This window comes from Oncorhynchus clarkii, chromosome 4, assembly GCF_045791955.1.
Source record: "Oncorhynchus clarkii lewisi isolate Uvic-CL-2024 chromosome 4, UVic_Ocla_1.0, whole genome shotgun sequence".
Classification (NCBI taxonomy): domain Eukaryota; kingdom Metazoa; phylum Chordata; class Actinopteri; order Salmoniformes; family Salmonidae; genus Oncorhynchus; species Oncorhynchus clarkii.
This window is the reverse complement of record NC_092150.1, coordinates 77,272,438-77,298,159: the sequence shown is the minus strand read 5'-3', so window position 1 is coordinate 77,298,159 and position 25,722 is coordinate 77,272,438. Positions and strand designations below refer to the sequence as shown.

General features: G+C 46.7%; 1 protein-coding gene across 4 annotated transcripts in view; it reads right to left on the bottom strand.

Moving 5' to 3' along the window:
• Positions 1-25,722, bottom strand: part of LOC139407298 (ena/VASP-like protein) — a 75,864-nt gene that overhangs the window by 2,145 nt on the left and 47,997 nt on the right. For 2 of the 4 annotated variants that reach the window (XM_071150962.1, XM_071150964.1), the window contains exons 5-12: positions 18,320-18,384; positions 17,739-18,028; positions 8,976-9,082; positions 2,917-2,956; positions 2,754-2,808; positions 668-728; positions 378-438; positions 229-286 (exon numbers count right to left, since the gene is read on the bottom strand). In XM_071150962.1, the coding sequence (XP_071007063.1) occupies positions 229-286; positions 378-438; positions 668-728; positions 2,754-2,808; positions 2,917-2,956; positions 8,976-9,082; positions 17,739-18,028; positions 18,320-18,384 (737 nt within the window). The remainder of the gene's footprint in view (positions 1-228; positions 287-377; positions 439-667; positions 729-2,753; positions 2,809-2,916; positions 2,957-8,975; positions 9,083-17,738; positions 18,029-18,319; positions 18,385-25,722) is intronic. The other 2 variants (XM_071150963.1, XM_071150965.1) reach the window with 1 other exon arrangement.

The following is a 25,722-nucleotide window of genomic DNA, read 5'->3' as shown; positions in this document are numbered from 1 at the left end:
ACCAACTCTAGTATATCAGCAGTATTACTTTCAGTTTATATGTCTCTGACGCCATCTGGAGGATAACATGTCTCACTTCTCCTTCTCTTCCAATAACAACCTAATTTGGTCAGTTCCAAACATAAGTGCAGTAAACTACATACTATAGAGATATTAGCCACAGACAGTACATTTCCTATCGAGACATTCTTGGATGAAGTGAATGAGGAACTCAGAGAGATAACGCACCATCAATGATCTCATCCTTCACCTTGTGTAATTCACGGACAACTTCTTCCAAGATTTCCTGTTCCAAGTATAAAAGTTCATCATAACAGGTATATGTTTTTCATATTCACAAAGTGTATGTGCCAATAATTCACTTCAGGGCTCCTTACCTGCTTCATTCTGTCAAAGTCTAAGGCATCTGTGTCGCTGCTACTCCCCACAGGTCGTACCCTACAGAAACCAAGGAAAACACTCTCAGACAACATAGTATCTCAATATATTTATTTTACAAATGAGAGTAAGCATGTAATATAAAATTATAAGTGCACAAATAATGCATTAAGTGTACAGATGGAAATGTGTACAGTCCTTTACACAGTTAACCAGCCAATCCCTTGATTACATAACCTAATTTTAAGACCTAAGTTGGCAGACTAACTTGGTCCGTCAAGTTTCTCACCTTGATACCAGTGATGACCTCTCTGCAGAGTTGGCTCTGTCCCATGGCTTCTTCACTCCATCTGAGAGGGGAAGGAGAAGAGAAGACGGGTCAGGATAGGAAAAACATTACCTCAACATGTACATTTTATTGTGTGTGTGTATACCGCTCAAAAAAATAAAGGGAACACTTAAACAACACAATGTAACTCCAAGTCAATCACACTTCTGTGAAATCAAACTGTCCCCTTAGGAAGCAACACTGATTGACAATACATTTCACATGCTGTTGTGCAAATGGAATAGACAACAGGTTGAAATTATAGGCAATTAGCAAGACACCCCCAATAAAGGAGTGGTTTTGCAGGTGGTGACCACAGACCACTTCTCAGTTCCTATGCTTCCTGGCTGATGTTTTGTTCACTTTTGAATACTGGCGGTGCTTTCACTCTAGTGGTAGCATGAGACGGAGTCTACAACCCACACAAGTGGCTCAGGTAGTGCAGCTCATCCAGGATGGCACATCAATGCAAGCTGTGGCAAGAAGGTTTGCTGTGTCTGTCAGCGTAGTGTCCAGAGCATGGAGGCGCTACCAGGAGACAGCCCAGTACATCAGGAGACGTGGAGGAGGCCGTAGGAGGGCAACAACCCAGCAGCAGGACTGCTACCTCTGCCTTTGTGCAAGGAGGAGCAGGAGGAGCACTGCCAGAGCCCTGCAAAATGACCTCCAGCAGGCCACAAATGTGCATGTGTCTGCTCAAACGGTCAGAAACAGACTCCATGAGGGTGGTATGAGGGCCCGACGTCCACAGGTGGGGGTTGTGCTTACAGCCCAACACCGTGCAGGACGTTTGACATTTGCCAGAGAACACCAAGATTGGCAAATTCGCCACTGGCGCCCTGTGCTCTTCACAGATGAAAGCAGGTTCACACTGAGCACATGTGACAGATGTGACAGAGTCTGGAGACGCCGTGTAGAACGTTCTGCTACCTGCAACATCCTCCAGCATGACCGGTTTTGCGGTGGGTCAGTCATGGTGTAGGGTGGCATTTCTTTGGGGGGCCGCACAGCCCTCCATGTGCTCGCCAGAGGTAGCGTAACTGCCATTAGGTACCGAGATGAGATCCTCAGACCCCTTGTGAGACCATATGCTGGTGCGGTTGGCCCTGGGTTCCTCCTAATGCAAGACAATGCTAGACCTCATGTGGCTGGAGTGTGTCAGCAGTTCCTGCAAGAGGAAGGCATTGATGCTATGGACTGGCCCGCCCGTTCCCCAGACCTGAATCCAATTGAGCACATCTGGGACATCATGTCTCGCTCCATCCACCAACGCCACGTTGCACCACAGACTGTCCAGGAGTTGGCGGATGCTTTAGTCCAGGTCTGGGAGGAGATCCCTCAGGAGACCATCCGCCACCTCATCAGGAGCATGCCCAGGCGTTGTAGGGAGGTCATACAGGCACGTGGAGGCCACACACACTACTGAGCCTCATTTTGACTTGTTTTAAGGACATTACATCAAAGTTGGATCAGCCTGTAGTGCGGTTTTCCACTTTAATTTTGAGTGTGACTCCAAATCCAGACCTCCATGGGTTGATAAATTTGATTTCCATTGATCGTTTTTGTGTGATTTTGTTGTCAGCACATTCAACTATGTAAAGAAAAAATTATTTAATAAGAATATTTCATTCATTCAGTTATTTTAGTGTTCCCTTTATTTTTTTGAGCAGTATATATATATATATATATATATATATATATATATATATTGTGTTGTTCTTGTGTACTATAAATTGTGGTATATTTGTGTTGTATACATCTGAAACCCTACCTCTTCAAGGAGGATCTTAAATAAACCTCCGCCCCCAAAAATACACTTGTCTTTTCCTACTAGCACTGACTCTGCTGATAACTACTTTATGCAGGGAAAATGTGCCTGTTATGGCTGTGATATGTGGTTGTCTCATCTAGCTATCTTAAGATGAATGCACTAATTGTAAGTTGCGTCTGCAATAAGAGCATCTGCTAAATGACAAGAATTGAAATATATATATATATATATATATATATATATATATATATATTAAACTGTATATGACTGGAGTACCTGTGGCATTCTGTCCACCCTTGATGCCGGGGGAAGGGGACCTATTGGGGTCATCCTGCAAAACAACAGGACAAATATATTGACGTCAACTAAGGAGAAGTGAGTCATAAATGTAATGATAAAATAGTCATAAGTCACTGTAACATTAGTTAGCATCACTCACGATTTGGTTGTCCTCAGGCTTCTCTGATGCTGCTTTCCTTCTGAGGGCAAGAAGAAGCCTCAAGTCAGAGCCTCATTCAGTTTGATATCAAAGTTGTACATTCAATATGTCTGACGGTCCCCTCCACATATGACTAGACATTATTTTGAAATGTCTGTTGTTCTAACTAGAGGGATACGTTTATGTGGGACCTGCAGGACCAGATTGAGATCATTGCGGCGCTGTTGGCGTTTTTCATGCTGAGGTTGGGTCAGACAGGCAACTTTGAGATTAAAATATTTTTGTTGTCCCGCAGATTATTTGGAAACGTTCGTCTTTCTGCTTTGTATACGTTAGCATACTTACTGTATTAAAAGCACATATTTGTTGCATTATTCACATACTCAGAATTCGCTGCTTCAAGTTAAGTAGCCTACCTCTCATTTCCTAGTTGGGCGTGCAAGATCAAGTGCACCTAGTATACACTACCGGTCAAAAGTTTTAGAACACCTACTCATTCAAGGGTTTTTCTTTATTTTTACTATTTTCTACATTGTAGAATAATAGTGAAGACATCAAAACTTTGAACTAACACATATGGAATCATGCAGTAACCAAAAAAGTGTTAAACAAATCAAAATATATCTTATATTTGAGATTGTTCAAATAGCCACTCTTTGCCTTGATGACAGTTTTGCACACTCTTGGCATTCTCTCAACCAGCTTCACCTGGAATGCTTTTCCAACAGTCTTGAAGGAGTTCCCACATATGCTGAGTACTTGTTGGCTGCTTTGTCTTCACTCTGCCGTCCAACTCATCCCAAACCCTCTCAATTTGGTTGAGATCGGGGGATTGTGGAGGCCAGGTTATCTGATGCAGCACTCCATCACTCCTTGGTAAAATAGCCCTTACACAGCCTAGAGGTGTGTTGGATCATTGTCCTGTTGAAAAACAAATGATAGTTCCACGAAGCGCAAACCAGATGGGATGGTGATCCCTGCAGAATGCTGTGGTAGCCATGCTGGTTAAGTGTTCCTTGAATTCAAAATAAATCATAGACAGTGTCACCAGCAAAGCACCTGCACACCATAACACCACCTCCTCCATGCTTTATGGTGGGAAATACACATGCAGAGACGATCCGTTCACCCACACAGCGTCTCACAAAGACACGGCGGTTAGAACCAAAAATCTAAAATTTGGACTCCAGACCAAAGGACAAATTTCCACCGGTCTGATGTCCATTGCTCGTGTTTCTTGGCCCAATCAAGTCTCTTCTTATTATTGGTGTCCTTTAGTAGTGGTTTCTTTGCAGAAATTCAACAATGAAGGCCTGATTCATACAGTTTCCTCTGAACAGTTAATGTTGAGATGTGTCTATTAAATAAACTCTGTGAAGCATTTATTTGGGCTGCAATTTCGGAGGCTGGTAACTCTAATGAACTTATCCTCTGCAGCAGAGGTAACTCTGAGTTTTCTATTCCTGTGGCAGTCCTCATGAGAGCCTTTTAATTTTCAATAAATATTGATTACCCAATTATGTGTATGTGCTCCTAAAAGGTAGGCTACATCCTATATGCAAAACGTAGCACAAAATAAGTGGAAGTGTGTACTCTAATCATTCTTGTTGCTTCAAGGTCAGTAGCTATACATGTGAGATAAGGTGTGCGTTTGATCTCAATTAAATAGTTGATATCGGTGCCGGAGGGGATGGCTGCCGTTTTACGTGCGCCTAACTGTGCTATTTTGTTAGTTTTTTTTCGCATTGTTTGTCATTTATTTTGTCCATAATGTTGCTGCTAGCGTCTCTTATGACCGAAAAGAGCTTCTGGATATCAGAACAACGATTACTCACCTCGACGCAAAGGATATACTGCTTCCCTGAGACCAAGCCCAAATCCCGTCATTCGTGTGAAGAAAATACGAAAATACAGGGGGTGGAGATCAGGGTGCCTTGTGAGAATTTGTTGGAGAGTGGGTAACCTGCCTCTACCATTCGTTCTATTGGCCAACGTGCAATCACTGGAAAATAAACTGGATGATCTCCGTTCGAGACTATCCTACCAATGGAACATTAAAAATGGAAATATCTATGTTTCACCAAGTTGTGGCTGAACGACGACACAGATAATATAGAGCTGGCTGGGTTTTCCATGCATCGGCAGGACAGAACAGCAACGTCTGGTAAGACGAGGGGTGAGGGTGTGTGTATATTTGTCAATAACAGCTGGTGCGCGATGTCTAATATTAAAGAAGTCTCAAGGTATTATCGCCCATTGACTTTGTTGTCCTTCAGCCATTTTGCCACAACTTTGGAAGTATGCTTCGGGTCATTGTCCATTTGGAAGACCGATTTATGACCAAGCTTTAACTTCCTGACTGATGTCTTGAGATGTTGCTTCAATATATCCACATAATTTTCCTTCTTCATGATTTGAAGTGCACCAGTCCCTCCTGCAGCAAAGCACCCTCACAACATGATGCTGCCACCACCGTGCTTCACGGTTGGGATGGTGTTCTTAAGGCTTGCAAGCCTTTTTCCTCCAACCATAACGATGGTCATTATGGCCAAACAGTTCTATTTTTGTTTCATCAGACCAGATTACATTTCTCCAGAAAGTACGATTGTTGTCCCCACGTGCAGTTGCAAACCGTAGTATGGCTTTTTTATGGCGGTTTTGGAGCAGTGGCTTCTTCCTTGCTGAGCGGCCTTTCAGGTTATGTTGATATAGGACTCGTTTTACTGTGGATATAGATACTTTTGTACCTGTTTCCTCTAGCATCTTCACAAGGTCCTTTGCTGTAGTTCTGGCATTTGGAAATTGCTCCCAAGGATGAACCAGACTTGGCTGATTTCTTTTGATTTTCCCATGATGTCAAGGAAAGAGGCAGTTAGTTTGAAGGTAGGCCTTGAGATACATCCATAGGTACACCTCCAATTGTCTTAAATGATGTCAATTAGCCTATCAGAAGCCATGACATGATTTTCCGGAATTTACCAAGCTGTTTATAGGCACAGTCAACTTAGTGTATGTACACTTCTGACCCACTGGAATTGTGATACAGTGAAATAAATGAAATAATCTGTGTGTAAATAATTGTTGGAAAAATTACTTGCGTCATGCATGAAATAGATGTCCTAACCGACTTGTCAAAACTATAGTTTGATAACAAGAAATGTGTGGAATTGGTTGAAAAACAAGTTTTAATGACTCCAACCTAAGTGTATGTAAACTTTCAACTTCGAATGTACATTTTTCAAGCACACCACCATAGTCCCTGTGCCAAAGAAAGTGAAGGTAACCTGCCTAAATGACTACTGCCCCGTAGCACTCACGTCAGTAGCCATGAAGTGCTTTGAAAGGCTGGTCATGACTCACATCAACACCATCATCCCGGAAACCCTAGACCCACTCCAATTCGCATACCGCCCCAACAGATTCACAGATGACGCAATTTCAATCGCACTCCATACTGCTATGTGAGAATGCTGTTCATTGACTACAGCTCAACGTTCCACACCATAGTTCCCACAAAGCTCATCACTAAGCTAAGGACCCTGGGACTAAACACCTCCCTCTGCAACTGGATCCTGGACTTCCTGACGAGCTGCCCCCAGGTTGTAAGGTTAGGCAACAACACATCTGCCATGCTGATCCTCAACACTGGGTTGCATGCTTAGTCCCCTCCTGTACTCCCTGTTCACCCACGACTGCGTGGCCAAGCACGACATCAACACCATTATTAAGTTTGCTGACGACACAACAGTGGTAGGCCTGATCACCGACAACAATGAGACAGCCTATAGCAGGCCTGGGCAACTCCAGTCCTCGGGGGTCTGATTGTTGTCACACTTTTTCCCCAGTCCCAGCTAACACACCTGACTCCAATAATCAACTAATCATGATCTTCAGTTAAAAATGCAATCAGTTTAAATCAGATGTGTTTTCTAGGGATGGGGGAAAAGTGTGACACCAATCAGGCCCCAGAGGACTGGAATTGCTCAGGCCTGGCCTATAGGGAGGAGGTCTGAGACCTGGCAGTGTGGTGCCAGGACAACAATGTGAGCAAGACAAAAGAGCTGATCATGGACTACAGGAAAAGGAGGGGGAACAGGCCCCCATTAAAACTGACAGGACTGTAGTGGAGCGGGTCGAGAGTTCCTTGGTGTCCACATCACCAACAAACTATCATGGTCCAAACACATCAACACAGTCGTGAAGTGGGCACAACAACATATTTTCCCCTAAGGAGACTGAAAAGATTTGGCATGGGTCCCCAGATCTTCAAAACGTTCAACAGCTATGCATCCTCACCGGTTGTATCACCGCCTGGTATGGCAACTGCTTGGCATCCGACTGTAAGGCGCTACAGAGGGTAGTGCGTATGGCCCAGTACATCACTGGGGCCAAGCTTCCTGCCATCCAGGACCTATATACTAAGCGGTGATAGAGGAAGGTCCAAAAAATGGTCAAAAATTCCAGTCACCCAAGTCACAGAAGACTGTTCTCTCTGCTATCGCACGGCAAGGGGTACCGGAGCGCCAAGTCTAGGTCCAAAAGGCTCCTTAACAGCTTCTACCTCCACAATTTTTTTCCCTTTATTTTACTAGGCAAGTCAGTTAAGAACAAATTCTTATTTTCAATGACGGCCGAGTCAATGTGTGGGTTAGTTGAGGTAATTTGTACATGTAGGTAGGGGTAAAGTGACTATGCATAGATAATAAACAGCGAGTAGCAGCAGTGTAAAAATGTAACCAGAACCACTGTTCAGGGGCAGAACGACAGATTTGTGCCTTGTCAGCTCAGGGGTTTGAACTTGCAACCTTCTGGTTACTAGTCCAACGCTCTAACCACTAGGCCACCCTGCCGCCCCAAACAAGGCTACCCTGCCGCCCCAAACAATTAATAAAATGGCCACCCGGACTATTTACATTGACACCCCCACATTTGTTTTTACACTGCTGCTACTCACTGTTTATTATCTATGCATAGTCACTTTACCCCTACCTACATGTACAAATTACCTCGACTAACCTGTACCCCCACACATTGACTCGGTACTGGTACCCCCTGTATATAGCCTCATTATAGTTAACTTTTTACTTAAGTTTATTTAGTAAATATTTTCTTAACTCTATTACTTGAACTGCATTGTTGGTTAAGGGCTTGTAAGTAAGCATTTTATGGTAAGGTGAGTCCCTGTTGTATTCGGCGCATGTGACAAATAAAATGTGATTTGATTTGAGTAGGCTATAAATATAGCCAGTGCACGGGCAGAGAAGCACGGGAAGTTATCTTTCCAAGGAAATATACTTCATAAATATGATTAGGCTACAGTGTTCTATATTGCCTTGAAGTAAATATTGATCATTCATATTTGTCCGTCTGAAAATCGTCCCACTCCTAAAAGGTAGGGTATAAAATGTAGCTAATTGTAAAGTGCAAGTCTCTCCAACTCTGCTCTCTTCAAACTATGTCTAGCCTATTAGCTGATATTGCCCAGTAATACAGATAGCCTAATTTAATGGACTATGTGAGAATCTCTGTTAATTTAAAATATTTCTTAGGTTATTTTTCCGCATTTTGATATTCCCTATAGGGCCTAAAATCGCTGCGACCATGGCTACCAAGTGAGCTGCGTCACATACGCCTAAAATAACATTGCAGGACTGCGGTTGGGTTCGGGACCAGTTCTTGCGGTAGTGGGTAGGAGCCGGACAGAAAGCCAGTGGGTGTGGGAGGGTTCCGCATGAAAAGTTGCGGGTGTGGGTGGGAGCGGGATTAATAAATTAGTCCCGCACAGACCTGTAGTTCTAACTATATGCTCTGAATAGGAATGCCTGCTCTAGTGTTTCTAACTCTATGCTCTGAATAGGAATGCCTGCTCTAGTGTTTCTAACTCTATGCTCTGAATAGGAATGCCTGCTCTAGTGTTTCTAACTCTATGCTCTGAATAGGAATGCCTGCTCTAGTGTTTCTAACTCTATGCTCTGAATAGGAATGCCTGCTCTAGTGTTTCTAACTCTATGCTCTGAATAGGAATGCCTGCTCTAGTGTTTCTAACTCTATGCTCTGACCTCCGCGCCAGCAGAGCGTTCATCTCCTCCATCAGTCCTCCGCTGCCACCACTTGTCCGGTTGGCTTCGTTTTTGGTCCCCGATCCTGAAGAGTTAGAGTCCTCAGGCTGGAAAGAGAAGAGAGAGACACACACAGTATCTTAGGAGAAGATCGGACAGAGAGTGTTATGTAACCTAGTTGTAAGGGGGAAAGGAAAGGGAAAGGGGGATACCTAGTCAGTTGTGTCTTCTGCATTTAACCCAACCCCTCTGGAGCACCAGTTAATGGTCTAAAGGGGCTTCCTTAACCTATTTCATCTTCACTGATATGAAAGAGCTGGGCTTGGTGAACATTGTGCTTTCACCTGTCCTACGTTGAGATCAGTGCAGATGAAGGAAAGAAGAGGAGGAGATAAGGTGACTTTAGACCAGTGGTCAGCAACCTTTGAGTCAAGATCACTGTCACAGTCAAAAAGCAAGCTGAGATTCACCGCTCACGACTTAACATTAACCTAATAAAAATACAGTTCTGTAGGAATGAGGCTTCTGCAATTTCTTGATTTCCTGATTTCTAATTTTTCTTGCACATTTTTCACACTTAAATGTTTCAGATCAAACACATTTTAATATTAGACAAAGATAACCCAAAATTCAGTTTTTAAGTGATCATTTTATTTATTAAGGGAAAAAAGCTATCCAAACCTTCATGGCCCTATCTGTAAGGGTTTTCCTGTGGTGAAGGAGAGGCGGACCAAAATGCAGCGTGGTGGTTATTCATGTTCTTTAATAAAGGAACTATACATGAAATAACTAACAAAACAATAAATGTGCGAAAACCTAAACAGTCCTATCTGGTGCAAACACAGAGACAGGAACAATCACCCAAAAACACACAGTGAAACCCAGGCTACCTAAGTATGATTCTCAATCAGAGACAACTAATGACACCTGCCTCTGATTGAGAACCATACTAGGCCGAAACATAGAAATACCCAAATCATAGAAAAACAAACATAGACTGCCCACCCAACTCACGCCCTGACCATACTAAATAAATACAAAACAAAGGAAATAAAGGTCAGAACGTGACAGTACCCTCCCTCCAAAGGTGCGGACTCCGGCCGCAAAACCTTGACCTATAGGGGAGGGTCTGGGTGGGCGTCTGTCCGCGGTGGCGGCTCTGGCGCGGGACGTGGACCCCACTTCACCATTGTCTTAGTCCGCCTCATTGTCCGCCTCCGTGGCTCTCTAACCAAGGCAACCCCTTTCAATGACCCCACTGGACAGCTGCTCGGGACAGAGGGGCTCTGGCGCCTCTGGGCGACTGGCGGCGCTGGCGGCCCCTGGCCGACTGGCGGCGCTGGGCAGACGGGCAGCTCAGGCGGCGCTGGGCAGACGGGCGGCTCAGGCGGCGCTGGGCAGACGGGCGGCTCAGGCGGGGCTGGGCAGACGGGCGGCTCAGGCGGCGCTGGGCAGACGGGCGGCTCAGGCGGGGCTGGGCAGACGGGGGGCTCAGGCGGCGCTGGGCAGACGGGAAGCTCCGGCAACGCTGGAGAGACGGGTAGCTCAGATGGCGCTGGGCAGACGGGAAGCTCCGGCAACGCTGGAGAGGAAGGCTCTGGCAGCGCTGGACTAAGGAGCTCTGGCGCCTCTGGAATGAGGGGCTCTTGCGCCTCTGGACTGAGGGGCGGGAGCTCTGGCAGCGCCGAACAGGCGGGAGACTCCGGCTGCGCTGGAGAGGAGGAAGGCTCTAGCAGCGCCGGAGAGGCGGGAGACTCCGGCAGCGCTGGAGAGAAGGAAGGCCCCGGCAGCACTGGACAGGCGGGAGCACCTGTAGGGATGAGACGGAGAGACAGCCTGGTGCTGGGGGCTGCCACCGGAGGGCTGGTGCGTGGAGGTGGTACCGGATAGACCGGACCGTGCTGGCGCACTGGAGCTCTTGAGCACCGAGCCTTCCCAACCTTACCCGGTTGAATGCTCCCGGTCGCCCTGCCAGTGCGGCGAGGTGGAATAGCCCTCACTGGGCTATGCAGGCGAACCGGGGACACCGTGTGCAAGGCTGGTACCAAACTGCTGTTTGAGTTAACATAAAACATGTATTTATTCCTAGTGCCGAGTTAGTAGTGTAACTGACATGTTATGTTAGCTAATGCATTACATGTTTCATCCCCTCTCGAATGAGGTTCTGTCTGAAGTGCATGAACTAGCTAGTTAGCTAGCTAGTAGCTACCACAGCCAGTTCAGCTCTAGCTATCTGTCAGGAAGCAGTATCTTTCAGCTGTTGTGTTTATGGAAATGCTTTGTAGACCTTGTCCCGTTTCAACAGAAGTAAATTAACTTTCCACATTTTGTTACATTAAAGCCTTAATCTAAAATGAATAAAAAATGATAATTTCATCAATCTACACACAATACACACAATGTTTGCAAATGTATTTAAAATAAAGAACAGAAATACCTTCTTTACATAAGTATTCAGACCCTTTGCTATGAGAATCGAAATTGATCATCCATGAGATGTTTCTACAACTTGACTGGAGTCCACCTGTGGTAAATTCAATTTATTGGACATGATTTGGAAAGGCACACATACCTGTCTATATAAGGTCCCACAGTTGACAGTGCATGTCAGAGCAAAAATCAAGCCTTGAGGTCCGGAATTGTCCGTAGAGCTCAGAGGCAGCATTGTGTCAAGGCACAGATCTGGGGAAGGGTACCCAAACATTTCTGCAGCATTGAAGGTTCCCAAGAACACAGTGGCCTCCATCATTCTAAAATGAAAGAAGTTTGGAACCACCAAGACTCTTCCAAGAGCTGGCCACCCGGCCAAACCGAGAAATTGGGGAGAACCTTCCAGAAGGACAACCATCTCTGCAGCACTCCACCAATCAGGCCTTTATGGCCAGACAGAAGCCACTCCTCAGTAAAAGACACATGACGGATGTGGCAGGGCTTGAAACCCAGCCGCGACCTACCCAGTGACGCGAGCCTACCAGACGAGCTAAATGCCTTTTATGCTTGCTTCGAGGCAAGCAGCACTGACGCGTGCATGAGAGCACCAGCTGTTCCGGACGACGCTCTCCGTGGCTGATGTGAGCAAGACCTTTAAACATGTCAACATTCACAGGATGTGTACTCAAAGCATGCGTGGACCAACTGACAAGTGTCTTCACTGACATTTTCAACCTCCCCCTGACCAAGTCTGTTTCAAACAGACCACCATAGTCCCTGTGCCCAAGAAAGCGAAGGTAACCTGCCTATTTGATTACCGCCCCGTAGTACTCTCCCTCAAATTTCTCCCTCAATGTGAGCAAGACAAAAGAGCTGATGATGGACTATAGGAAAAGGAGGGCCAAACAGGCCCCAATTAACATCAACAGGGCTGAAGTGGAGCGGGTCGAGAGATTCAAGTTTCTTGGTGTCCACATCACCAACAGACTATCATGGTCCAAACACACACAGTTGTGAAGAGGGCACGACAACCCATTTTCACCCTCAGGAGACTGAAAAGATTTGGCATGGGTCCCCTAATATTCAAAAAGTTCTACAGCTGCACCATCGAGAGCATCCTGACCGGTTGCATCACCGCCTGGTATGGCAATTGCTCAGCATCTGACTCTAAGGTGCTACAGAGGCTAGTGCTTATGGCCCAGTACATCACTGGGGCCAAGCGTCCTGACATCCAGGACTTATATACTAGGCTGTGTCAGAGGAAGTCCCCAAAAATCTGTTCTCTCTGCTACCGCACAGCAAGCAGTACCGCTTGGACAAAAAGGCTCCTTAACAGCTTCTACCCCCAAGCCATAATACTGCTGAACAATTAATCAAATGGCCACCCAGACAATTTACATTGACCCCCCCCTCCATTTGTTTTTACACTGCATAGATAATAAACAGCGAGTAGCAGCATAGTCACTTTACAAATTACCTCGACTAACCTGTACCCCCGCACATTGACTCGGTACCCCTTGTATATAGCCTCATCATTGTTATGTAATTTTCTGGTGTTACTTTTGGATTTTTTTCACTAGTTTATTTTGTAAATATTCTTAACTCTTTCTTGAACTGCATTGTTGGTTAAGGGCTTGTGAGTAAACATTTCACGGTAAAGTATACACCTGTTGTATTTGGCGCATGTGACAAATACAATTTGATTTGATTTGACAGCACGCTTTGAGTTTGCCAAAGGAACCTAAAGGACTCTCAGACCATGAGAAACCAAGATTGAACTCTTTGGCCAATGCCAAGCATCACATCTGGAGGAAACCAGGCACCGCTCATCCCCTGGCCAACACCATCCCCACGGTGAAGCATGGTGGTGGCAGCATTATGCTGTGGGGATGTTTTCAGCGGCAGGGACTGGGAGACTAGAACTTGAACCAGATCGAACATCTCTGGAGAGACCTGAAAATAACTGTGCAGCGACACTCCCCATCAAACCTGACAGAGCTTGAGATGATCTGCAGAGAAGAATGGGAGAAACTCCCCAAAAACAGGTGTGCCAAGCTTGTAGTGTCATACCCAAGAAGAATCAAAGCTGTAATCGCTGCCAAAGGTGCTTCAAAAAAGTACTGAGTAAAGGGTCTGAATACTTATGTAAATAAGATACTTCCGTTTATTATTTTTAATACATTTGCAATTTTTTGGGGGGGGGGGTATTGTGCATAAATTGAAGAGGGAAAAAAACAATGTAATCATTTTTAGAATAAGGCTGTAACGTAACAAAATGTGGAAAAGGTCAAGGGGTCTAAATACTTTCTGAATGCGCTGTACCATTAGAGCTAAAAGTTGGTTAACGTTAGCTGGCTCACTGACTTTAGCTATCAATTTTGCCTCAATCACACTAGACCTGAATCAAACAATGGAACCAGTGGCCAAACAATTGAGGACCGATATTCTGACATCTTTTGACAGCGCAATATGAGTCAGTATAGCAATGTCACGTTATTGATCTGTCAGTTTCCCTAGCTAATTCCCTATATATTTACACTGTCATGGTATAAACAGCTCTACAGGCTTCACTGTCGTTGTGCACAGTCAGTACACAACACTATGCTCATCATGTCTCAGCAGGATCAGATGGTGACAGGTGTCCATGCAGGGTCATACAGCCAGGGAAGACTAGTCTACGGAGCTCAGGTGAATTTTTTATTATATCAAACAACCAGTGAATGGATACAAAGTTCCATCTTGAGTTGATGGTCATTTCTATTATTGATCCAATAATAGAATCAATGTATAAATGTACACCAAGGTAATTCCTTGTCATGCTTTATAGCAGGATCAGATGGTGACAGGGGTCTCAGCAGGGTCAGGCAACCATGGAAGACCAGTCTGTGAAAGCTCTGAGGTGAACCGTTGCAGATACATCAACATATTCTCTCTAAGCAGCGAACACTGGACAAGCCAGAGCCTTCAAAGATTGAAACTATTTTAAGACCGTCTGACAAACTAAAGTTGATTTCCAATCCAAACTGTTGATACGGGCTTTTCCCAATGACACAAAACATGCCAAACAAAAAGAAGACACAATTGATATGTTAGAATGCCCTGTCATCTCAGACATAAATTACTGCAGTTTAAGACCATCCATAGAGCGTACTATATGCCAATAAAACGGAATATCATACACTGTAATTCCTCTACTAGATGTGTAAAACACAAAGGGGGACATATTTGCATATGTTACTCTCTTGTGAAGGCTGGCTGAATTCAGGCAAAGAGTATGTTATTTTATCTCAGCATGTCTACAGGTCCTCCCTTCTCCCTGTTTTTGTTTGCTTGGAAACGTTGATACTGGAGACTGTTATCAGAAGAAACTGTGTAACCTAGTATTTATAGTGGCTAAGAAATGCAGGTTGGTTATCCTTCCACAATGGATGGCAGAAATGTCAAGTTATGTATCACTAGATTTTATTTATTACAAGATTAAGGGTTTTCTGTGCAACTGTTTAGAATTTTTTGTCGCAGTCTGTGTTCCAATTCATCCCAAAAGTGTTCGATGGAGTTTAGGTCAGGGCTCTGTGCAAACCAGTTCTTCCACACCAATCTCAACAAATAATTTCCGTATGGACCTCGCTTTGTGCACGGGGGCATTGTCATGCTGAAACAGCAAAGGGCCTTCCCCAAACTGTTGCCACAAAGTAGGAAGCACGGAATGGCATTGTATGCTGTAGCGTTAAGATTCCCCGAACCATGAAAAACAGCCCCAGACCATTATTACTCCTCCAGCAAACTTTACAGTTGGTACTTTGCATTCGGGCAGGTAGCGTTCTCCTGGCATCCGCCAAAACCCATATTCGTCAGTCGGACTGCCAGATGGTGAAGCATGATTCATCACTCCAGACAATGCGTTTCCACTGCTCCAGAGTCCAATGACGGCAAGCTTTACACCACTCCAGCCGACACTTGGCAATGCGCATTGTGATCTTAGGCTTGTGTGCGGCTGCTCAACCATGGAAACCCATTCATGAAACCCATTCATCACAACAAACCATTCTTGTGCTGATGTTGTTTCCAGAGGCAGTTTGGAACTCAGTCGGTAGTGAGTGTTGTGAGGACAAACTATTTTCATGTGCAACGTGCTTCAGTACTCAGCGGTACCATTCTGTGAGCTTGTGTGGCCTACCACTTCACGGGTGAGGTTGTTGCTCCGAGACGTTTCCATTTCACAATAACAGCACTTGCAGTTGATCAGGGCAGCTCTAGCAGGGCAGAAATTTGACGAACTGACTTGTTAGAAAGATGGCATCCTATGACGGTGCAACGTTGAAAGTCACTGAGCTCTTCAGTATGGGCCATTCTACTGCCAATGTTTGTCTATGGAGATTGCATGGCTTTATGCTCAATTTTATACACCGGTGTGGCTGAAATAGCCGAATCCACTAACTTGAAGGAGTGTCCACATACCTTTGGCCACGTAGTGTAAATTATGATTTCGGATAATCCTGAATGAATCGTGAATAATGATGAGTGAGAAAGTTTGATGCAGAAATATCATACCCCCACAACACATTACAATAACAGGGGAGGTTAGCATTTTTGGGGGGGTATGATATTTGTTCGTCTATACTTTTCTCACTCATCATTATTCACAATTCATTCAGGATTAGCCATAATCATGGTAGCATCCACATTAATGTAGAAGTGTTTAGAAACGTATTCTGTTTTTTATTTACAATAAAAGTAACCTCAAAATGACCCCATATGGGTCATATTAGATTGTGTAGAAATGCCCCAAAGAAATCTGAGGGAGGACCCCATAACCCCCTGCCAGGTTATGTCCCCTCTAAAACCAAAGTTGCTCTCCTGGGTAGTATGGAGAAGCGTGTTTTATGTTTTGTAAAAGTGTTGAATCAAAACAGTGTTGGCAGAGCTGAATAAAATCATCAAGTCACTCATGAAACAGCAGCTGTTTGCTGTATTCTTTGACAGTCTCTCTCTGGTCATGGTTTTAAAAAGTTCTGAAATATCATGTAAACTAGTATCAAACTTTGCTGGAAGCTGTAGGTACGGGTGATTTGAGCTATCTGATTGGCCAGCGCAGGCACATTCAATTTAGCCACAGATCTCCCGGTCGCCCGGACAGGCAGAGTTTGTCTTTCCAGACAAATGAAAAGGTTACCCTGTGCGCAGTCCACCTACCACCAACAGCGCACAGAATTTAAAAAAAGAGTGCAAGTCTTTATCGCAGTCTTTATCGCTGTCACGCCCTGACCTTAGAGAGCTTTTTATGTCTCTATTTTGGTTTGGTCAGGGTGTGATTTGGGTGGGCATTCTATGTTCAGTTTTCTATGTTTTGTATTTCTTTGTTTTGGCCGGGTATGGTTCTCAATCAGGGACAGCTGTCTATCGTTGTCTCTGATTGGGAACCATACTTAGGTAGCTTTTCCCCTCCTATGTTTTGTGGGTAGTTGTTTTCTGTTTAGTGTTCTGCACCTGACAGGACTGTTTCAGTTTTGTTTATTCAGTTTGTTATTTTGTTCTAGTGTTCAGTTTAATAAAAGTCATGAACACATACCACGCTGCGATTTGGTCCGATTACATCGCAGTCTTTATCGCAGCCTTTATCGCAGTCTTTATCGCAGCCTTAATTGCAGTCTTTATCGCAGCCTTTATCGCAGTCTTTATCGCAGTCTTTATCACAGTCTTTATCGCAGCCTTTATCGCAGTCTTTATCGCAGTCTTTATCACAGTCTTTATCGCAGCCTTTATCGCAGTCTTTATCGTAGCCTTTATCGCAGTCTTTATCACAGTCTTTATAGCAGTCTTTATCGCAGCCTTTATCGCAGTCTTTATCGCAGCCTTTATCGCAGTCTTTATCACAGTCTTTATCTCAGTCTTTATCGCAGTCTTTATCGCAGCCTTTATCGCAGTCTTTATCGCAGTCTTTATCGCAGCCTATATCGCAGTCTTTATCGCAGTCTTTATCACAGTCTTTATCGCAGCCTTTATCGCAGCCTTTATCGCAGTCTTTATCACAGTTTTTATCCCAGTCTTTATCGCAGCCTTTATCGCAGGCTTTTCTACAGAAATGTTTGGTGATTGACTAGGAATGCCTTGAAGATGGACCGGGTTGGTGACCACTGTTTTAGACTATTGCTATACACACGCAGTATGTTTTCCTTTGCCATATCGTCACTACTGTAAAGCTCATTACGTCTTTACAAACCCACAGGACGCTCTTACATTCCAATGTCTGTGGTGGTCTCAATAGATTGCCTGTGTCTATACTGTAGATGTAGATGTTATGTTAAATTGTGTGAGGTTTGATTGGCATCTTACTCTATTGACACGGCGCAGTTTGGCTCCAGCGATCATGGCGGCGAGTCCCGTTGGGGCAGGAGCCTCTTCACCCTGTCCGCCTCCAACCATGGGCAGCGGTGGAGGCAGAGGGGGCGGGGGAGCACCTTCCGAGGGGGGAGGTGGGCCAGGAGGGGGAGGAGGCATAGAGGCACCCAGGGAGGGGGGTCCTCCACCTAAAGAGGAGGGGCCACAACCCATGGACATGGGGGGAGGCATGGGAGCTGGGGGGGCTACAGAAAGCACACCAGGATGGCCTTGGAAAGGAGAACCTGGTGAAATTTAGAGAGGGAGAGTTAAAGAGGTCAGAAGACTTTCTTTATAGTGTCAAATGACATTTAACATTAAACACTGGTAACACACTGATGTGGGGTAAGTCTTAGGTGGAAGTGCAGCAGTGTCTGATATGAAAGCGAATATGCGTTTAAATCAGGCACTAGAGACACTTGATAATCCCAAAATGTAAAGACGGCCTTACATTTTCTCAAAATGTACTTCAAAAATGTAAAGGTTACAAAAAAAGTATGTAATTGTTCAGTGGGTTGAGTTCAGCGTTTCCTCACCTGGGTTCGAGGATCGTCGTTCCCTCTCCATGTGTGCCTGCTTCTGCTGCTGCTCCATAACCTGTCTGGAGAGACACACAGTCAGTCAGCCCACCTCCATTATATGACTGTCAAAGCACAGAGTCAGACAGGCACACAGAAAGCCTTAGAGCCTTATTGCCCAATAGGGACATTTGACACACAGTCAGTGAGTCACATAGACAATAGTATTTCAATTGTATAAGTATATACCACAGTCAGCCAGCCTACAACGCTCCAGTTCTCCAGCCCTCCAGTTTTCAAACCATCCAACCCTCCATCCATCCAGCCCTCCAACCCTCAAGTTCTCCAGCCCTCCAACCCTCCAGCCCTCCAGTTTTCAAACCATCCAACCCTCAAGTTCTCCAGCCCTCCAAACCTCCAGCCCTCCAGTTTACAAACCATCCAACCCTCCATCTATCCAACCCTCCAGTTCTCAAACCCTCCAACCCTCCAGCCCTCTAGTTCTCAAACCCTCCAGCCTTCTAGCCCTCTAGTTCTCAAACCCTCCGACCCTCCAGCCCTCCAACTCTCTAGTTCTCAAACCCTCCGACCCTCCAGCCCTCCAAATCTCCAGCCCCCAGCCCTACAACTATCCAGTCCTCCAGCCCTCCAACTCTCCAGCCCTACAGCTCTCCAGCTCTCCAGCCCTCCAGCCCCCCAGCCATACAACTCTCCAGCCTTCCAGTCCTCCTGTTCTCCAGCCATACACATCTCTATCCCTCCAGTCCTCCAGCCCTACAACTCTCCAGCCCTCCAGTCCTCCAGCCCCCCAGCCATACAACTCTCCAGTATTCCAGTCTTCCTGTTCTCCAGCCCCCCAGCCATACAACTCTCCAGCCCTCCAGTCTTCCTGTTCTCCAGCCATACACATCTCCAGCCCTCCAGTCCTCCAGCCCTCCAGCCCCCCAGCCCTAAAACTCTCCAGTCCTCTAGCCCCCCAGCCATACAACTCTCTAGCCCTCCAGTCCTCTAGCCCCCCAGCCATACAACTCTCTAGCCCTCCAGTCCTCCAGCCCCCCAACCCTACAGCTCTCCAGCCATATAACTCTCCAGCGCTACAACTCTCCAGCCCTACAACTCTCCAGCCCCACAGTCCTACAACTCTCCATCCCTCCTGCCATACAACTCTCCAGCCCTCCAGTCCTCCAGCCCCCAGCCCTACAGCTCTCCAGCCATACAACTCTCCAGCCCTACAACTCTCCAGCCCCCCAGTCCTACAACTCTCCATCCCTCCTGCCCCCCAGCCATACAACTCTCCAACCCTCCAGTCCTCCTGTTCTCCAGCCCTACAGCTCTCCAGCCCTACAAACCTCCAGTTCTCCCGCTGTCCAAGGTCTGGTAAAATGATGGCATGTGGTATAGGTAGCCTGAATGTATGTCTGCTTATACATGGACAAGTAGTGCTTCATGTTCATTTCCATGACGAGATAGATACTCTCCCTACTGTTCACTATGCTGCAGGCTTTATGAGCTTCTCTCCCCACAATCTCTCCTTCTTTCTCTATCTCTTCCCCTCTGATGTGAGAGGAATACGTCAGAGCTCTGGGGGGAGAAACTTTTTAAAACTTTTGGTCTTTCTTTAATGAAACCTTCTCATTTCATTTAAGAACTCACCACCCCCCCTTAAAAATAAAACAACAAAATATATCCTGTACTGCATACATGTACCATACTCACATTTCCATCTGCCACATGATACAAAACAACATCACAATATCCCAAAAACTTTACCACTTCGACAACCGTATATCCAAACCAAAGAACAAGTAGCTGGGAGCATCCATCTCCTTGAGCATGGAGAACCTAGCTCTTACAAGTGCTCCCTTTGCTTTAACCTGGAAAAAACTGCCCAGGTCCCTACGTAATTCAGTTAAATTAGAATGGGCCTACATTGCCTTGCCCCACCATCTCTACCTCCATCTTACTAATACTATGCTCAAGTTCCCCCAATACTCTCCTAGCCTCTGAGGGTGAGAGAGCTGTATACTGTTGACAGAAAAGTAGAATTTGGACTTTTCCAACATCCCACCATTGACTCAGAGACTCATACTCCTCTCTTCGCTGCCCCCTCCTTGCCCAAAATGTCTGGAAACCTGAGCAAAAAGGGGCATCTTGTAAGATCTTTACATTAAACTTCCAATAGGATGCCTGCCGGGGCCCTGGTGAAATAGACAGCTGAGCCATGGTTATGTGGTGATCTGAAAACCCCACCAGGATAATGGTAGAGCCCAACAGCCTATTGCTCTGATTCCTGGACGTGTGAAAACGATCTGGCTGTCGGGCTGCACTCACCCTAGCCCCAAAGACCTTCACCCATGTATACTGTCTTGTGTTGGGATGTTTAGTTCTCCAAACATCCACTAGGTCAAACTGATTAATGATGTCCCTTAACACTCCCACTGATACTGAATGAGGCTCTCCCCCATTTCTGTCTTTCGTAAAATCCATTGTACAGTTCCAGTCCCCGCTGACCACCAGCGTCTCCTCAGGCGAGACTTCCTGTCTACGGCCTTTATGTGGACAAGCAAAACTCTTATGTCACAAATCTCCACACTCAAACACCGTAGACTATCTGTGCTGGCAAACCCTGCGTAGAGCCCCTCCCCATGCCTCACTTTAAAATGCACATTTAACTGTTGCTCATTGAGGATGTGGAATTTTCCAGCTGTGTGTCTTGTTGGAGAGAAGATGTGCTGACCCAGCAGCCACAGGCCTGGGAGATACACACTGTTATACTGACTGTTACCACTGGAGGGGGCTCCAAGCGCACACACACACACACACACACACACACACACACACACACACACACACACACACACACACACACACACACACACACACACACATGTGCAAACACAAACACACACATACACACACAATCATATTTATTCTGTTTTGCTTTGGCATTTGGAGTTGAGATGAAATGATAAGCGGAGCAGAAATAGCTAAGGTTACAAAGGCTGGCTGGTCATGTATTTCCCTGAGGGCCTAGAGATAGCAATAGATTGCAGAAACAGCTTGAGTTACTGTACCTCTCTGAAGAGTCTAAAAGTCCTGGAGCATAATCTCAAGCACAAATCTGATATTAACATCTATTCTCCACAATCTGCCCACCATGGCTTAGTACTTCACATGTTCAGCTGTCATTATACCTCTATCATTCCATGTCCCTCTTTTACTCTCTCTCCCTCTCTTTCTCTGCTACTCTCTCTCTCTCTCTGCTACTCCCTCTCTCTCTGCTACGGTCTCCCTCTCTTTCTCTGCTACTCTCTCTCTCTGTGCTACTCCCTCTCGCTCTGCTACGGTCTCCTTCTCTTTCTCTGCTACTCTCTCTCTCTCTGCTACTCCCTCTCTCTCTGCTACGGTCTCCCTCTCTTTCTCTGCTACTCCCTCTCTCTCTGCTACGGTCTCCCTCTCTTTCTCTGCTAATCTCTCTCTCTGCTACTCCCTCTCTCTCTGCTACGGTCTCCCTCTCTTTCTCTGCTTCTCCCTCTCTCTCTGCTACTCCCTCTCTCTCTACTACGGTCTCCCTCTCTTTCTCTGCTACTCTCTCTCTCTCTGCTACGGTCTCCCTCTCTTTCTCTGCTACTCTCTCTCTCTCTGCTACTCCCTCTCTCTCTGCTACGGTCTCCCTCTCTTTCTCTGCTACTCCCTCTCTCTCTGCTACGGTCTCCCTCTCTTTCTCTCTCTGCTACTCTCTCTCTCTCTGCTACTCTCTCTCTCTCTGCTACTCCCTCTCTCTCTGCTACTCCCTCTCTCTCTGCTACGGTCTCCCTCTCTTTCTCTGCTACTATCTCTCGCTCTGCTACTCCCTCTCTCTCTTTCTCTGCTACTCCCTCTCTCTCTGCTACGGTCTCCCTCTCTTTCTCTGCTACTCTCTCTCTCTCTGCTACTCCCTCTCTCTCTGCTACTCCCTCTCTCTCTGCTACGGTCTCCCTCTCTTTCTCTGCTACTCTCTCTCTCTCTGCTACTCCCTCTCTCTCTGCTACTCCCTCTCTCTCTGCTACGGTCTCCCTCTCTTTCTCTGCTACTCCCTCTCTCTCTGCTACTCCCTCTCTCTCTGCTACGGTCTCCCTCTCTTTCTCTGCTACTCTCTCTCTCTCTGCTACTCCCTCTCTCTCTTTCTCTGCTACTCCCTCTCTCTCTGCTACGGTCTCCCTCTCTTTCTCTGCTACTATCTTTCTCTCTGCTACTCCCTCTCTCTCTCTCTCCCTCTGCTACTCCCTCTCTCTCTGCTACTCCCTCTCTCTCTGCTACGGTCTCCCTCTCTTTCTCTGCTACTCTCTCTCTCTCTGCTACTCCCTCTCTCTCTGCTACTCCCTCTCTCTCTGCTACGGTCTCCCTCTCTTTCTCTGCTACTCCCTCTCTCTCTGCTACTCCCTCTCTCTCTGCTACGGTCTCCCTCTCTTTCTCTGCTACTCTCTCTCTCTGCTACTCCCTCTCTCTCTTTCTCTGCTACTCCCTCTCTCTCTGCTACGGTCTCCCTCTCTTTCTCTGCTACTATCTTTCTCTCTGCTACTCCCTCTCTCTCTCTGCTACTCCCTCTCTCTCTGCTACGGTCTCCCTCTCTTTCTCTGCTACTCCCTCTCTCTCTGCTACTCCCTCTCTCTCTGCTACGGTCTCCCTCTCTTTCTCTGCTACTCCCTCTCTCTCTGCTACTCCCTCTCTCTCTGCTACGGTCTCTCTCTCTTTCTCTGCTACTCCCTCTCTCTCTGCTACTCCCTCTCTCTCTCTCTCTCTGCTACTCCCTCTCTCTCTGCTACTCCCTCTCTCTCTGCTACGGTCTCCCTCTCTCTCTCTGCTACTCCCTCTCTCTCTGCTACGGTCTCTCTCTCTTTCTCTGCTACTCCCTCTCTCTCTGCTACGGTCTCCCTCTCTTTCTCTGCTACTCTCTCTCTCTCTGCTACTCCCTCTCGCTCTGCTACGGTCTCCCTCTCTTTCTCTGCTACTCTCTCTCTCTCTGCTACTCCCTCTCTCTCTGCTACGGTCTCCCTCTCTTTCTCTGCTACTCCCTCTCTCTCTGCTACTCCCTCTCTCTCTGCTACTCCCTCTCTCTCTGCTACGGTCTCCCTCTCTTTCTCTGCTACTCCCTCTCTCTCTGCTACTCCCTCTCTCTCTGCTACTCCCTCTCTCTCTCTCTGCTACTCCCTCTCTCTCTGCTACTCCCTCTCTCTCTGCTACGGTCTCCCTCTCTTTCTCTGCTACTCTCTCTCTCTCTGCTACTCCCTCTCTCTCTGCTACGGTCTCCCTCTCTTTCTCTGCTACTCCCTCTCTCTCTGCTACTCCCTCTCTCTCTGCTACTCCCTCTCTCTCTGCTACGGTCTCCCTCTCTTTCTCTGCTACTATCTCTCGCTCTGCTACTCCCTCTCTCTCTTTCTCTGCTACTCCCTCTCTCTCTGCTACGGTCTCCCTCTCTTTCTCTGCTACTCTCTCTCTCTCTGCTACTCCCTCTCTCTCTGCTACTCCCTCTCTCTCTGCTACGGTCTCCCTCTCTTTCTCTGCTACTCTCTCTCTCTCTGCTACTCCCTCTCTCTCTGCTACTCCCTCTCTCTCTGCTACGGTCTCCCTCTCTTTCTCTGCTACTCCCTCTCTCTCTGCTACTCCCTCTCTCTCTGCTACGGTCTCCCTCTCTTTCTCTGCTACTCTCTCTCTCTCTGCTACTCCCTCTCTCTCTTTCTCTGCTACTCCCTCTCTCTCTGCTACGGTCTCCCTCTCTTTCTCTGCTACTATCTTTCTCTCTGCTACTCCCTCTCTCTCTCTCTCCCTCTGCTACTCCCTCTCTCTCTGCTACTCCCTCTCTCTCTGCTACGGTCTCCCTCTCTTTCTCTGCTACTCTCTCTCTCTCTGCTACTCCCTCTCTCTCTGCTACTCCCTCTCTCTCTGCTACGGTCTCCCTCTCTTTCTCTGCTACTCCCTCTCTCTCTGCTACTCCCTCTCTCTCTGCTACGGTCTCCCTCTCTTTCTCTGCTACTCTCTCTCTCTGCTACTCCCTCTCTCTCTTTCTCTGCTACTCCCTCTCTCTCTGCTACGGTCTCCCTCTCTTTCTCTGCTACTATCTTTCTCTCTGCTACTCCCTCTCTCTCTCTGCTACTCCCTCTCTCTCTGCTACGGTCTCCCTCTCTTTCTCTGCTACTCCCTCTCTCTCTGCTACTCCCTCTCTCTCTGCTACGGTCTCCCTCTCTTTCTCTGCTACTCCCTCTCTCTCTGCTACTCCCTCTCTCTCTGCTACGGTCTCTCTCTCTTTCTCTGCTACTCCCTCTCTCTCTGCTACTCCCTCTCTCTCTCTCTCTCTGCTACTCCCTCTCTCTCTGCTACTCCCTCTCTCTCTGCTACGGTCTCCCTCTCTTTCTCTGCTACTCTCTCTCTCTCTGCTACTCCCTCTCGCTCTGCTACGGTCTCCCTCTCTTTCTCTGCTACTCTCTCTCTCTCTGCTACTCCCTCTCTCTCTGCTACGGTCTCCCTCTCTTTCTCTGCTACTCCCTCTCTCTCTGCTACTCCCTCTCTCTCTGCTACTCCCTCTCTCTCTGCTACGGTCTCCCTCTCTTTCTCTGCTACTCCCTCTCTCTCTGCTACTCCCTCTCTCTCTGCTACTCCCTCTCTCTCTCTCTGCTACTCCCTCTCTCTCTGCTACTCCCTCTCTCTCTGCTACGGTCTCCCTCTCTTTCTCTGCTACTCCCTCTCTCTCTGCTACTCCCTCTCTCTCTGCTACGGTCTCCCTCTCTTTCTCTGCTACTCTCTCTCTCTCTGCTACTCCCTCTCTCTCTGCTACGGTCTCCCTCTCTTTCTCTGCTACTCTCTCTCTCTCTCTGCTACTCCCTCTCTCTCTGCTATGGTCTCCCTCGCTTTCTCTGCTACTCTCTCTCTCTGCTACTGTCTCCCTCTCTTTCTCTGCTACTCTCTCTCTCTGCTACTCCCTCTCTCTCTGCTACTGTCTCCCTCTCTCTCTGCTACTGTCTCTATCTCTCTCTGCTACTCTCTCTCTCTCTTCCCCACTCTCTCTGCTACTCTCTTCCTCTCTCTTGTCCTCCTGTCTGTTAATCCTGTAAGGAGACAGAGAGAGAGAGAGAACAGAGGGAGAAGAGGAATAAAAGGTTGATGAGGACAGATGGGGGTCATGTGGACAGGGGCGCTGCTGCCTGCTAGCAAACGGAGTCCTGTGTGACAGACAGACCCCTCTATATCGTACAGTCTATGATGACAGACTCTCACAGACAAAATAGTGTTATTAATGATCTAATCCTCTCGATGGGAAATATTTCAGGGAAGTTCAGTGAATGTTGTGTCTGATGTCTTTCCTGTCTTTGCCATGCTAACATCCGCAGTGATTCTCTCTCTGGAAAATGTTGTGTGAATGTTGTGTGAATGTTGTGTGATGACCT